A 15,517-nucleotide genomic window follows, 5' to 3' on the forward strand; every position below is an offset into this window, starting at 1 on the left:
ACCAGGCTGGCCTCAAATTTGGAGATCAACCTGCCTCTGCCTCCTGATTGCTGGGATTAAAGGCGTGTGCCACCACCTTTTTTTTTCTTTCTTTTATACCTCTAGGAATTGAACCCAGAGCCTTTCACATGTTAAGCAAGCACTACTGAATGGCATCCCCAGATCTCAAATACGTAAATTATTGACTGGAATTTAATAAGAAAATGCAACTGGGAACTGTATCTAGTTGTGGCAGCTTGACTGAGAATGGCCTCCACAGGCTCGTGTGTTTGACTGTTTGGTTCCCAGCTGGTGAAGTGTTTAGGAAGAATCAGGAGGTGTGTCACTAGGGGCTTGCTTTGAGGTTTCAAAAGCCCACACCTAGGCTCTTTCTCTCTACCTGCTGTCTGAGAACTAGAAGGTAAGTTCTCAGCTACTGCTCCAGCACCATGCCTGTCTGCCATGATGCTCCCTGCCATGGCGCTCATGAACTAAGCTCCAAAACTGTACATAGCCCCAATTAAATTCTTTCTAAGTTGTCTTGGTCATTGTGGGTTTTTTGTTTTGCTTTGTTTTTTTACAGCAATAGAATATAACTAGTATAGACACAAGTATATGTCTGCTTTGTATTAAAGTTTTGTATTTTAGGGGTTTTTTGTTTTGTGTTCTGAGACAGGGTTTCTCTGTTAACAAGAGCTGGCTGTCCTGGACTCACTTTGTGGATCAAGCTGGCCTTGAACCCACAGAGATGGGCCTGCCTCTGCCTCCCTGAGTGCTGGGATTGCAGGTGCACACCACCACTGTACCCAGCTTAAACATTTTTATACAAACACATAAAAAATTTTTTTAGCTGGGTGTGGTGGAGCACGCCTTTAATCCCAGCACTTGGGAGGCAGAGGCACATGGATCGCTGTGAGTTTGAGGCCAGCCTGGTCTACAAAGGGAGCCCAGGACAGCCAAGGCTACACAGAGAAACCCTGTCTCAATTTTTTACTATAAAAATTAAGAATACTGACAATAAAAAAATAATGCTACTGCTACGGGCAACTAGGTGATACAATCTATACCTACCCTATAATAGAAATGTATGTTTAGTGCATCTGTGCCTATGGCCTGGTGTACCATATGCCTACAGAGGCCAGAACTAGAGTTGCAGATGGTTGTTACTCACCAACTAGGTGTGGGAAGTGAACTGTCCTCTAAGAGGCTCAGAGGTTAAGAGCACTAGCTGCTCTTCTAGAGGTCCTGAGTTCAATTCTCAGCAACCACATGGTAGCTCATAACCATCTATAAGATCTGGTGCCCTCTTCTAGTGTGTAGGCATACATGCAGGCAGGACATTGTATATGTAATAAATAAATAAATCTTTAAAAAAATAAAGTAAAATAGATAAAAGAACAGCTAGTCAGTACTAACTGTTGAGCTTCTTCTCAGTTCTAGAATTATGTTGAAGCTAGGTAACCCACAGTGGCTACAAAGAATATTTTGGGTTCTTTTATTTTTCTGTCCCAGTCTCTTAGTTCCTTAGAGAAACAAAGGCACCAGACTCAAAAAACACAAGTCTAAAATTTTGGATAATGTGGGGCCCCACTTTACGTTTACGGGAGTTTGCTGTGCTTGAGGTAACTTAATCACTTAGAAAAGAGTCCTAAATTCCCATTTGTAAGTGATGTTGTTTATAAATGTAAAGCCTCCAGTGGTTAAGAACACATTCTTTTCTCACAGAAGACCTGGGTTCAGCTCTCAGCCCCACCACCCAGTGGAGTGAGCATTTAACTCCAGTTCTAAGGGAATCCAATGCCCTCTTCCGGCTTCTGTGGGTACCTGCATTCACATATGCACAGACTCATACACATAACACATAATTTAAAAAAAAAAGCCCCAAACAAATCTTAAAAAAAAAAAAAAAAAGCATTAGGGTTAGAGAGCTGGCTCAGTGGTTAAGAGCACTGGCTGCTCTTCCAGAGGACCCAGGTTTAATTCCCAGCATCCACATGGCAGCTCAGTTTTCTGTAACTTCAGTTCCAGGGAATCTGACTCCCTCACACATGCAGACAAAACACCATAAACAATTTTTTTTTTTAAAGTATGAAGCCTCAGCTTTCCTCAAAACATCCAAAACAGCACAAGTACTGTCCAATGTAACTGTTCATTTCTAACGGAACAGAACATACAAAGAGTCAACAGTCCCCTTTATGCACACCTGATAGTAGCATCCTCTCAGATTCATCTTTCAGTTGAGCTCAAAACTATCAGCAACTGTAGGTCTGGGGTTAAGGACAAGAAATTTGCATCCTGATTATATGAACTTGATTAACCTATCACTTAAAAATGCTACCGACCATTGTTTCAGCCCTGAGATAAAAGACAAATCAAATTATAGTAGATTCAAATACTTAAAAGGTAGTGTGTTAATTTGCTTTAAAGACCTTTACTAATTTTATATTAAAGAATGACTTTCCTTTATAGTTTTAATTAAAGAGACAGGACAAGATATGGGGTTAAAGTAGTTCTAGCCCTATAATTCAAGTTATTTGGGTTTTGTTGTTGTTTTTGTTGTTATTGTTTTAGTAATGTTCTCAAATAACTGAGGCTGGCCTCCAGATCTTCCAACCTCCATCCTCCAAATGCTGGGATTACAGACATGTCCCATCATGCCTTAAGAGACAAGCTATACAATAGGCTAAGTTATTTTTCTAAATTAGCCAATGAAAGGAAAGCTCTAAACTTCATAGGACAGAGATGACAGAGAGTCTCCAGTGATATTTAAAGTGAGGACAAACACACCTTAAGGTAGGTCTGGAAGCCACTCTAAATAAAAATTTAAATCAGTAAAAGTTAAAAAGCCCCAAACTGTGGGACTAAAATGTATGCAGCTCAGTAGTGAACAGTATACTCAGCCTGGGTTAGCACAGAATAGATTTTAAGGACAACTTTAAGGGCTGGAGAGATGATACAGGAAGTAAGAGGGCACACTGCTCTGGTAGAGGAACCCTCCAGCACCCACATCAGGTAGGTCAAACCACCTCCAACGCTAGCTCCAGGGAGATCTAACACCTCTGGCCTCTTTAGGTACCTGTACTCTACAAACCTACACACAGATAGACACATAACTAAAAGTACCCAGGCCTGTTAGCACTTAACTGTAATTCCAGCATTTGAGAGATGGAGGCAGAAGGATATCTTGTGAATTTATGGCCAGCTCAATCTGCACAGCTGAGTTCCAGGTCAGCCGTGGCTATACAGTGAAACCCATTTTTATTTTTTGAGACAGGGTTTCTCTGTGTACCCTTGGCTGGCCTTGAACTCACAGGGATCCATCTGCTCTGCCTCCCGAGTGCTGGGATTAAAGGCGTGCACCACCACCGCCCAGCAACAACGAATTTTTTTAAAAGACAATTTTTAAAAAATTTATTGTTGGTGGCTGGAGAGATGGCTCAGAGGTTTAGAGCACTGATGTTCTTCCAAAGGTCCTAAGTTCAATTCCCAGCAACCACACAGTGGCTCACAACCATCTATAATGAGATCTGGTGCCCTATTCTGGGCTGCAGTTGAGCATGCAGGCAGAATACTATATACATAAATAAACAAATTTTTTAAAAAGAGAGAAAAAACACAAAACCAAACAAAAATTGTATTGTTTGTTCTTGAAGAAGTTGTTGCTTACCTTTCCATATTAATGGGCGGAGCATGCACTTTGGTTGCTTCCGAGGTACGTTTCCCCATGTTAGAAGACATAATAGTTTCACCTTCCGATTTCAATTTGTCCACAAAGTTATCTACTTCCTTTCCTTTAGCTCCAAGTTTCAAAGCCTTGCTGGGGCCTGAAGGTCTAAGTGGAAGAATACAAAATAAGTAAATACATGATAAATATACAAAAAGCCCCGAATACTAATGAAGACCCAAAGGGGAAACTTGTTTCCTAGTGTTGGTGGACAGCTAGAATGCTAACGATGCAAATGGACGGCTAGTATTAATACGCAAGCACCAAGTACCCAAACGTCAAAGGAATAACTCTAATCACAAATGATCCGATGGAAACTCATCAGCTTCCATTATGATAAATGTTACTATGCACAAAAACAAATTCTACATAAATTTCAGGCAGCCCAGAGATTCATCTTAAACATTTAAACTGAAAAACCATATCCTGGGGCTAGAAAGATGGCTCAGAGGTCAAGAACACTTGTTCTTGAAGAGGTCCTAGGTCTGGTTCCCAGCACCAACAGCAGTGGCTCACGGTCATCTCTAACTTCAGTTCTCATGTACTCGCCTCACGTCTGTGGGCACCAGGTACTCATGTAATGCACATACATACTTACCGGCATACACATAAAATTAAAATAATCACGCTTTTCTATTACTCCAGCTCAAGGTGATCTGACACCCTCTTCCGGCCTCTTAGACATCAGGCAGAAATGATGATGAACATACATGCACATAGGCAAAGTAGTCATACACATGAAATAATAAATCTTTAAGAAGGAAATCCATATTCCACAGTTAAATATCCCCTTCTTCCCCAAATTAAGACAACCGTCATAAGAATGAAGAAATCATGGCATAATTTGTAGAACTCTCTTACAAACAAAAGGAAAAATAACACAGATGTCTCCTTTATCCCTGTCTTTTATGTATCCAAATTTAGTGTCACAGTTTACTTCACTAAGTCCCTCAGTGTTTACAGCTAGCTTAGAAACCAAAGATCACTGCCAAGAAACACACACATAGGAACCTTCCCCTGCGACCTAGGGTTGCTGATAACACGCTAGACTATACCTGGCTGGTGCAGGTGCCACTTTGGGTTTATCAGTTTCAATGATAGTCTCTGTGATCATGGCTGCTGTGCTGCCTCCAGACACTGCAGAACTACCAAATCCCCCAAACCCTGGTGCCTTTTTGCCCTGTCTTTCTGCGTCTCTTCGGGCCTGTTGTAATTCCTTTGCTTTACGCCGCATCTCAGCCTTAGCTTCACGTTCTTGAGTCTATGGAAAGAGACATACTTGTTTATAGCTTTCAATACATTAGCAAGGAAAACCAGGTTAACGAAAGCAAAAAGAAAGACACTCCAAGTGGCAGTCTCAGAGGCTTCACTTACCTCTCTGACTGCTCTGAATACTTTCTCCTCATGAGAGTCCATTTCTGTGAAGGTTCTGATCTGTGCCAGGTTAACATTCTCCCGGTATCCCAGGGCAACAATTTCATCAAAAGCAAAAATCAAATCAAAACAGTGCTCAGATATTTCGTTTTCCTCTAAGGCTCGGCAATATTCAGGGATCTAATTATGGAGACAGTAACAGAAAACAAAGATTAAGAGTTTCCCAGCAGGGCTGGAGAGATGGCTCAGAGGTTAAGAGCACTGGCTGTTCTTCCAGACGTCCTGAGTTCAATTCCCAGCAACCACATGGTGGCTCACAACCATCTATAGTGAGATCTGGTGCATGCTTCTGGCTGCAGGCACTCTTGCAGCAAAACACTGTGTATAAATAATAAATAAATGAATCTTAAAAAAAAAAAAAAAAAAAAGTTTCACAGCAGCCAGGCAGTGGTGGCGCACACCTTTAATCCCAGCACTCAGGAGTGGATCGCTTTGAGTTCCAGGACAGCCTGGTCTACAAAGTGAGTCCAGGACCGCCAAGGCTACACAGAGAAATCCTATCTCAAAAAAAAAAAAAAAAAAAAAAAAAAAAAAGAAAGAAAGAAAGAAAGAAAGAAAGAGAAAAAAAAATTTCACAGTAGCCAAGCGTGGTGGTGCATGCTTGCAATCCCAGCAATCTGGAAGGCAGAGGCAGGCAGATCTTTGTGAGTTTGAGGTTAGCTTGGTCTACAAGGTGAGATGAGGACAGCTAAGACTACACAGAGTAACCCTGCCTCAAAAAACAAAAACAAAAACAAATAAACAACAACAATACAGAATTTCACAGATGCTATGCTCCTAAGTCTAATCTTTTAAATACAAGTTTTAAAAACAATATTAGCACTTGTGAGGTATAAGTTCAAGGTCATCCTTGGCTACAAAGCAATCTTATCTAAAAATAAATAAATAAATAAAAACAAAACAAAACAAAACAAAAACCAACTAAGAAAGCAAACAATAGGGTTGGAGAGGTGGCTCGGCGGTTAAGAGCATAGACTGCTCTTCCAAAGAATCTGGGTTCAATTCTCGCACCCACATAGCAGCTCACAACTGTCTTTAACTCCACTTCCAGGAGATACGGCATCCTCACTCAGACATACATGGAAGCAAAACACCAATGCACATGAAAATAAGTAAATAAATGGATCTCTGTGAGTTCAAAGCCAGCCCAGCTTATACAGCAAATTCCAGGACAGTCAGGGCTACACAGAGAAACCTTGTCACAAACAAACAACAAACAAAACATAAAAAAAAGGAAAGAAATCTGAAGCCTTTCTTAGCCTTAAGTCTTTCCTTTAAATGGGCTAGAGACATGGTTCAAGGTTAAGAGCACTGGCTACTCTTACAGAGGATTCAGGTTCAATTCCCAGAGCCCAAATAGCAGATCTCTAACTCCAGCTTCAGGAGACCTGGTGGCCTCTTCCAACCTTCCTGGGCACCAAGCATACCTGTGGTGCATACTTATACATATAAGCAAAACACCCACAGACATAAAATTTTTTTAAAAATTAAACTAGACTTTGGCATTAAGTTTTTTGTTTTTTTTTTTTGGTTTTTCGAGACAGGGTTTCTCTGTGTAGCCTTGGCTGTCCTGGACTCCCTTTGTAGACCAGGCTGGCCTCAAACTCAGAGCGATCTGCCTGCCTCTGCCTCCCGAGTACTGGGATTAAAGGTGTGCACCGCTGCTGCCACCACTACCACGATGCGGCTAACATAAACTCTTAATCTAAAAATATTTCCCAATTTGGCCATGGTGGCACATGCCTTTAATCTCAGCACTTTAGGAGGCAGGCAGATTTCTATGAGCTCTAGCCTGGTCTACCATAGAGAGCTCTAGGCCAACCAGAACTACGTAGTGAGACCCTGCCTCCACACCAACAGACAAGAGACACACATGGGGGGGGGGCGGCGCGTGGAAAATATGATTTCAGAAACAGACATATTTAATTAGTTAGGAACTAAGATATGAAAGAGCAAGTCTACAGTCTCTTTTGGACTACTTATAGCTTAGGGAGGTACCCAACATGAGTCTGCTGAATGAATAAAGAGCTGTTATCGTCACTCGGGAGGCAGAGGCGGGCGGATCGCTGTGAGTTCGAGGCCAGCCTGGTCTACAAAGTGAGTCCAGGACAGCCAAGGCTAACACAGAGAGACCCTGTCTTGAAAAAACAAACAAACAACAAACAAACAAACAAAAAAAAGCTGTTATCGCTAACAAAGTGCTAATAGATGAGTACAGCACTCCAAAATAAATAGGGAAAAAAAGCAAGCAAGCAGGCATTTAAAAAAAAAAAAAGCACTCAGGAGGCAGGTGGATCGCTGTGAGTTCAAGGCCAACCTGGTCTACAAAGCGAGTTCAGGACAGCCAAGGTTACACAGAGAAACCCTGTCTCGAAAAACAAAACAAAGCCAGGTGTGGTGGCATGCCTTTAGTCCCAGCAGGCAGGTGGCAGAGGTAGGTGGGTCTCTGTGTTTGAGGACAGCCTGGTCTACAAAGTGAGTCTAAGACAGCCCAGGCTGTTACACAGAGAAACCTAAATAAAACAAAATAAAATGGAATTGCATTGGTGAGTTGTTGAGATGTGGGTGGGAGCATAGAGTTCATAAACTGGTCGTATCGGCCACTTTGGTGTCAAACCTACTTTCTACAAAAAACGTTAATACTACCCAGTGTAATACAGTATTATTCTCTTACCACTCTTGAGAAGAGCCTTAAAGTCTCCAAATCTTCTAAAATATTGCTGTTTTTGGTAGTGATCAATACCATGTACAGTTTCTCCATAGGTTGGTAGACATATCTTACACTCTCTGTTTCAACAAAAGTATGTTGTTTTCCAGTGTTCATGAGTTTTGGGAAGGCTGCTAATAAACCCTCAATTCGAGTTCGGGTCATCTCCACAAACTGCCGAGAAACAATAGCCTTTCCCGCTTTCGTGCAGACTGCCGCTGCCAACAGCACCTGTCAAGAACATATACATAAGTAAGTACTCCTTACTTCTTTCTTACATGTGTTTTCTTTCTTTTCCTTTCCTTTCTTTCTTTCTTTTTTTTGGTTTTTTGAGACAGGGTTTTCTCTGTATAATAGCCTTGGCTGTCCTGGAACTCTTTTTGTAGACCAGGCTGGCCTCTAACTCACAGAGATCAGCCTGCCTCTGCCTCCTGAGTGCTGGGATTAAAGGTGTGCACCACCATAACCAGCTCACATTTGTTTTCTTAGCATCTCAGGAGAGCTTCCATACAATAGCACATTCAGTGACATTATTATGTCTTTCAAACTATACTTCATTGTTCCTTTAACTACAGCATGCAATTTATAAGACAAGTTAAGGGAGAAGAAAATGAAGCAATTATTTCATAACATACCTACAGCAAAAGAATAAATAAACAAAATAATTTTTTTTAGCTGCACGTAGCAGTGCACACCTTTAATCCCAGCACTCAGAGGCAGATCTCTTGTGAAGTTGAGGCCAGTCTGGTCTGCAAAGAACAGCCAAGGATACACAAAGAAACCCTGTCTCAAAAAAACAAAGCAAAGGGCTGGAGAGATGGCTCAATGGTTAAGAGCACTGTCTGTTCTTCCAGAGGTCCTGAGTTCAATTCCCAGTACCCACATGGTGGCTCACAGCCATCAAGTGATCTGATGTCCTCTTCTGGTATGCAGTTGTACATGCTGATAGAATACTCATATACTTAAAATTAATATTAAAAACAAGGCTGGAGAGTTGGCTCAGCGGTTAAGAGCACTGCTTTTCCAAAGGTCCTGAGTTCAATTCCCAGCAACCACAAGGTGGCTCACAACCATCTATAATGAGATCTGGTGCCCTCTTCTGGAGTGTAGATGTACTTGCAGAGAGAACACTGTATATATAATAAATCTTTTTTAAAAATTAAAAACTAAAAACAAATTTTAGTTAAGAAAACATACATTTTGCGAACCACCAGCACTACACATAAGCATGTGTAGTAATTTTCACCAACGTCTATACTTATTTCTTATTTGTATTGATTGATTGATTGTATGTGTGGGTGGGTGTACACATGCCCCAGTGCCCACCTGTGTGGCAACCAGAGGACAACTTGAGGGAGTCAGTTCTCTCCCCCTACTACGGGTTCTAGGAATTGAAGTCAAGTTGTCAGGCATGGTGGCAAGTATCTTCACCAGCTAAGCCATCTCACCACACCACTGATTGATTAGTCAGTTATGACTCAGAGCTGGGTTGCATTCTACTTTGGAACAACCATAGACAACAGAGCAAACATGTTCTTTAAAACAGTATAGAGATTTCCATGCCAAAGCAGAAGTCTGATAAGGCAGATTAAAGGTTTGTAAGAACACCACCTGAGCGAGGTGAAACACACCCAATTCTACCACTCAGAATGCTAAAGCAGGAGGAGCAGTCAGCTTAGGCTCTACACCTGTCACAGAAAAAGGAAACAAAGTGGTGCTTAAGAAGCTCCTGAGTGGAGCAGAGCATGGTGGCACATGCCTTTAATCCCAGCACTTGGGAGGCAGATCGCTGTGAGTTCAAGGCCTGCCTGGTCTACAAAGTGAGTCCAGGACAGCCAAGGCTACACAGAGAAATCTTGTCTCAAAAAACCTTAAAAACGAAGCTCCTGAGTTTCCTTTCTGTTTTACCTAGAATATGAAACCTTTATTTTAAGTCTGAGTTGATCTGCTCTTTGATTAGCCTTTCCACCCCTCTCCCACTTCTATCTAAACATGCAAAAAAGCTGTGAAGTGAAAAATCTACATAACTTGCTGTTTCATAAGTTTTGACAATGAACAATAATTAAGACCCAACAACCTTCTACTGTCTTCCATTTATTTAACAAAACAAATGCAGAAGAAAGAGGAGAACCTTCAAATGCCCAATGAAGGGAGTCAGAAAGCTAAGGAATGTGGGGGTTTTGTTTTGTTTTTTAGTTTTTTTGAGACAGGGTCTCTGATCGTAGCCCTGGCTGCCCTGGAACTCATTCTGCAGACCAGGCTGGCCACGAACCCAGTAATCCACCTGCCTCTGCCTCCCAAGTACTGGGATTGTCAGCTTCAGCAGTGTTCTAACAGACTCGTCAGTATATAGATCCAAGCACTTATAAACACAAGCAACAAGAAAAGACTGACACATTTGCGAAGATTCACTGTTAGATATAGTCTCTTAAACAATAAACCTACTGGTTAAACTTCTCAACCTTTTGGAAACCTGTCCATTACAGATGTGCGGTTTGAAAAATAAAAGTCTGAAGAGTTGGCTCTGTGGTTAAGAGCACTGTCTGCACTTCCAAAGGTCCCGGGTTCAATTCCTAGCACCCACATGGCAGCTCACAACTGTCTGTAACGCCAAGATCTGACACCCTCACACCAATGCACATAAATTAAATTTAAATAAAAAATATTTATTAAAAAATTTCAAAAAAGAAAAAGAAAAGTCAATCCCACAGTGGCCACACTCCCCTCTCCCAGTACCGGAGACTGAACCCAGGGCCTCTAGCACAATAGCAATTCCTAAATTGCCCGGCTGCCTTCAAATGTATGCTCTTTCTGCCTCAGCTTCCAAAGCAGCTGGGATTACGATGTGCATCCATTCAAGTTCAATGTACAGTACAGGAGGCCACAATATCCAAAAAGAGCACATGGTCTCAGCACCTGGGAGGTAGAAGCAGGATTAGAAGCTCAACGTCATCCTATTATATACACTGAGTTCAAGGCCAGCCTAGGCTACATGAAACCTTGCCTCAAAACAAAACAAAACAAACAAAAAAAGGAGGAGAAGAAGCTGGGCACTGGTGGTGCACACCTTTAATTCCAGCCCTCAGGAGGCAGAAGTGGGTGGATCTCAGGGCCAGCCTGGTCTACAGAGTGAGTTCCAGGACAGCCATGGCTATACAGAGAAATACTGTCTCAAAAAAATAAAAAGAAAAGAAGTTAGCTAGTTAGGTTATCTGAGAGAGAATTACTACCATGATTATTTTTAAGCAGCAGAATAAAAAAATTCATACTGAGCCACGTGTAGTGATGTACACATTTAGCCCCAGCACTTGGGAGACAAAGGCAGGTAGGTAGATCTGTGAGTTCAAGGCCAATCTGTTCAATATATCAGGTTCCAGGACAGCCAGGGCTACATAGAGAGATTCTGTCTCAAACAAAACAAAACAACCCCACCCCACATCCTAAAAGACAACGCATACTGCAAAATGTTTCATCTATATCCCTATATCTCTATCCCTTCACCAAACAGATTTGTATTTTTACAGATTTACTTTAAGTGGACACTGCATTTTTCTCATGTGAAATCTCAAGAGCTAATACTATCATCTACTCCACATCTCAAATAAGAACAAAAATAGGGCTGGAGAGATGAGAGGTTAAGAGCACTGGCTGCCCTTCCAAACATCCTGTGTTCAATTCCCAGCAACCATATGGTGGCTCCAACCATCTAAAATGAGATCTGGTGCCCTCCTCTGGCCTGCAGGTATTGAATGCAGTCAGAACACTGTATACATACTAAAACAAAAAACTAAAAAAACCAAAGTTTAGAAAAATCTAGATTTTAGCTGAAGACATGGCTCAGAGGTTATGAACGTGCATTTTATAGTAGAGAACCCAACAACCTGAGTTCAGTTCCCAGGATCCCCTATGGCTAATCATCAAGGATCTTAAGCCTGGATTCAGTGCTTGCAATCTCTCAGAAATTCGGGGGGGGGGGGAGCCAATGGAAAGAAATAGAAAAATCTAGATTTAAAGGAATAACACAATATTCCTGTACTGAGTCTATTAACTCTATACTGAATTTACTTTGTGCGGGGCTGTGTACAGCTTAGTAAGCGTTTTATCACTACAGCGCCAACCTTTGGTTCTGTTATTCTGCTTTGCTTTGAGAGTTTTCCTTTTGTAGCTGAGACTGGCCTGTATCCTCCTGCCTGTTTCCTGAATGCTGAGATAACCTGCACATGCCACAATGTCAGGGCTGCATGACATATCCAATACCTATTATCAGAAAAAAAAAACCCTATTATCACACTTGATGTGCTCTAATTATAAACAGTTGGGGCTGGTAAGATGGCTAGGTTCAATTCCCAGTACCCACATAATAGTTCACAGCTCTCTGATATTCCACTTTTGGGTTAGCTGATAACTCTCTTCTGGCCTTTCCAGGCACTAGCCATGCACATGATGGCTACATGCAATCAAAACACACCCATACATACAAAATAAAGTTAAAAAGAAAAAAGAAACACTGATGCTCTGCTCAGAAGCAGCCTACTTCGTAAATTTAAGAAAAAAGTTAAACATTGTAATATAAGGCATTATATGCTCAGAAACCTAAGAGACTGGACAGAGGAGGAAAAGACTACCGCTAACTGCTAAAAGACATAACTTTGATGAATTCAGGAATTGAGTATGTAGAGATAAAACAGCAGGGTAAGATTGGCACGCTAATACACGCCCTTAACTCCAGCACTGAGGAGGCAGAGACAGGTGGGTCTCTTGTCAGTTCGAGGCCAGTCTCGTCTATACAGCAAGTCCCAGAACAGCCAGGTTTATAGAGAGAGACCCTGCCCCCAAAAAACAACAGCAAAATCAGCAGGGTAAAAATAATAGCTCAAGTAGGAAAACTCTGAGACTATTTGAGTCATTTCATTAACCAGATATAAGCAAATAAGACTCCTAAAGCAGGACCAAAGTTCCCTATACTAAATGTAGATAAGCCTCAAAACACCTAGGACCTAAGTCACAGGGTCCATACTGGTGACACAGCTTCCAATCACTAATATCTCTAGAAAGGTCATCTCTGAATGAGATAAATTTATCCTCTGCAAATTCCTTCTTTTTTTTTCCTTTCTTTCTTTTCTTTTTTCTTTCTTTCTTTTTTTTTTTCAAGACAGGGTTTCTCTGTGTAATAGCTCTAGCTATCCTGTAACTCTCTCTGTAGACCAGGCTGGCCTGGAACTCACAGAGATCCTCCTGCCTCTGCCTCCCAAGTGCTGGGATTAAAGGCATGCGCCACCGCTGTCCCCCTCCTTCCCCTCAAGAATTACCTTCTTAATTGCCTAAACATAGTAAAGCTTCTCCTCATAGTTACATTTCCTGAAGTTTTAGCGACTTCTGAAGTAGAGTTCTCCTACGACATTTTTCATTAGGTCCTCACTATGTAGCCCTGGCTACCCTGAAACTCACTATGTAGACCACATGAACTCAGAGATCTCCCTGGTGGAATTAAAGGCACGCTACCTTGCCTAACAACGGTTCAGCACTTACAGAGAGCCTGGGTTCGATTCCTAGCACGCACACAGAAATGCACGACAAGCTGTAACTCCAGTTCCAAAGGAACAGATCCCCCTTTCTGTCTGTCTTCAGGCTCCAGGTATGCATGTGATACACATATACAAACATAGGCAAAACATTCATATACATAATATTTTTTAAGAGTTACTAAAAAAGAATGAGTAACTATAATTTTCAAATGTTGTTTGAAATTTCATATTATTTGAAAAAGAGCGCCAGGTACACATGTCATGGTACATATATTTATATGCAGAAAATAAACAAATCTAAAAAAAAAAGGCTGGGATGTGGGGAGATAATAAAGAGCTTGTCTTGCTCTACTAAAGGAACAGGTGTAAAAAAGAAAAAACAAAACAAAGCATGGGGCAGCCTGGGAAGATGGAATTGGTAAGAGCACTTCAAAGCTCTCTAAGTATGAAGACCTAAATTTGAAACTTGTCACCTACATAAAAAGCCAGCCATGCTGCCACGGATGCAGATGCCTGTAACCCCAGCATTGGAAGTCAGAGACAGGCAGAGCCTGAGAGCCCACTGGCCAGGCAGCATAGCTGAGACAACAAGCTTCTGGTTCAATAAGGCAGAGAGCAATACAAAATGTTCAATACCTACAACACACACACACACACACACACACACACACACACACACACACACACACACCCCACACACGGGGGTGGGGGGGTGAGGGGGCGCGGCAGGGGCGGGTGTTGTAGGACAGACTAAGTTTCACTAGTCTATAGACTCTTTAAGTTCAAGCATGTGAAAACTTCAATTTCTGGGCTCAGTAGGCAAAGGTATTTGCCATCATATTAAGTCTATTTACTGCCAGGGAGTGGTGGTAAATGACGTAAATCCCAGCACTCAGGCAGAGGCAGGTGGATTTCTGTAGTTGGAGGCCAGCCTGGTCTACAGAGGTCTAGGACAGGCAAGGCTGTTACACAAAGAAATGGATGAATGATTAAGTATGTGATAAAAGTAAGTCTGTAATAAAAGGTTGACCAAAATTACTAGAAATTTTGATGCAACTCTGAGATCAAAATTCACCCCATAAACCAGGTACGGTGGCGCAAGCCTTTAATCCAAGCACCCGGGGAGCCAGAGGTAGGTGGATCGCTGTGAGTTCAAGGCCAGCCTGGTGAAAGGGAGTCCAGGACAGCCAGGACTACACAGCAAAGCCCTCTCTCCAAAAACTAATAAATACATTAATTAATTTCACTGTGCTACAGTGACCGTCTTATGATTAAATAGGGCCCAAAAACATTATGCAGAAGTCTTCTGACTTGACAGAGCAAAACATACTGAGATAACTGGTCTCCACAACACAGGGGCCTGGGGAAATCTGAATCATGCTAAGTGTCTAACTCAGAACTAGAGGACACAGCTATATGAATATGTATACACCTCAAAAGGACAAGCAAAAAATATATGCATGCACAACTGAAATGTATATATACACACATATGTGTATGCATAAACACATTACCACTGAACACCTAGAGCTTTACCATTTCTCAATTATCTTTTGTTCTGTTTTCCCAGACAGGGTTTCTCTGTGTAGCCTTGGCAGGTCCTGGAACTCTGTAGACCAGGCTGGCTTTGACTTCACAGAGATCCTCCAGCCTCTGCCTCCCAAGTGCTGGGATTACAGGTGTGGACCATCCACATCCGCCACGTTCCTCAGTTATCAATGGATTTAAAATATTAAAGGTTCCAAAATAATCTTTTGGTAAAGACTATCTGTATTTGGTTTCTATAAGGCTCTAAATTTAATATTAAAATTATCTGCTTTAACAATTACTATGAATACTCCCTAATGCGTAAAAGAGTAGTGTGCACACCTTTAATTCCAGTGCTGGGAAGACAGGGGTCGGCCAGGTCCACATAGTGAGAAACGCTTTCTCTAAAAACTAAAGAATGGGGCCTCAGAAGTTAGGCCCACTTCTTGTTCTTGTGGAGGACCTGGGTTAAATTATCTATACCCTAGGGAGGCTGACAAGTGTCCACAGTTCTGGGGGTCCTGACACCCTCTTCAGGTGGTGCACAAACATACACGTGAGCAAAGCACTTCAGACACATAAAATAAAAACATCCTAAAATATAAAAGAAAAAAACCATAC

At 41.7% G+C, this 15,517-nt stretch overlaps 1 protein-coding gene across 1 annotated transcript in view; it reads right to left on the minus strand.

Moving 5' to 3' along the window:
- ARCN1 (archain 1) overlaps positions 1–15,517 on the minus strand; it is a 29,881-nt gene that overhangs the window by 13,091 nt on the left and 1,273 nt on the right. Inside the window, exons 2-5 of the mRNA XM_084784259.1 lie at positions 7,812–8,075; positions 5,078–5,257; positions 4,759–4,964; positions 3,647–3,811 (exon numbers count right to left, since the gene is read on the minus strand). Coding sequence (XP_084640385.1) covers positions 3,647–3,811; positions 4,759–4,964; positions 5,078–5,257; positions 7,812–8,075 — 815 coding nt within the window. The remainder of the gene's footprint in view (positions 1–3,646; positions 3,812–4,758; positions 4,965–5,077; positions 5,258–7,811; positions 8,076–15,517) is intronic.

Source organism: Acomys minous, assembly GCF_964271855.1.
Source record: "Acomys minous genome assembly, chromosome: 5".
Classification (NCBI taxonomy): Eukaryota; Metazoa; Chordata; class Mammalia; order Rodentia; family Muridae; genus Acomys; species Acomys minous.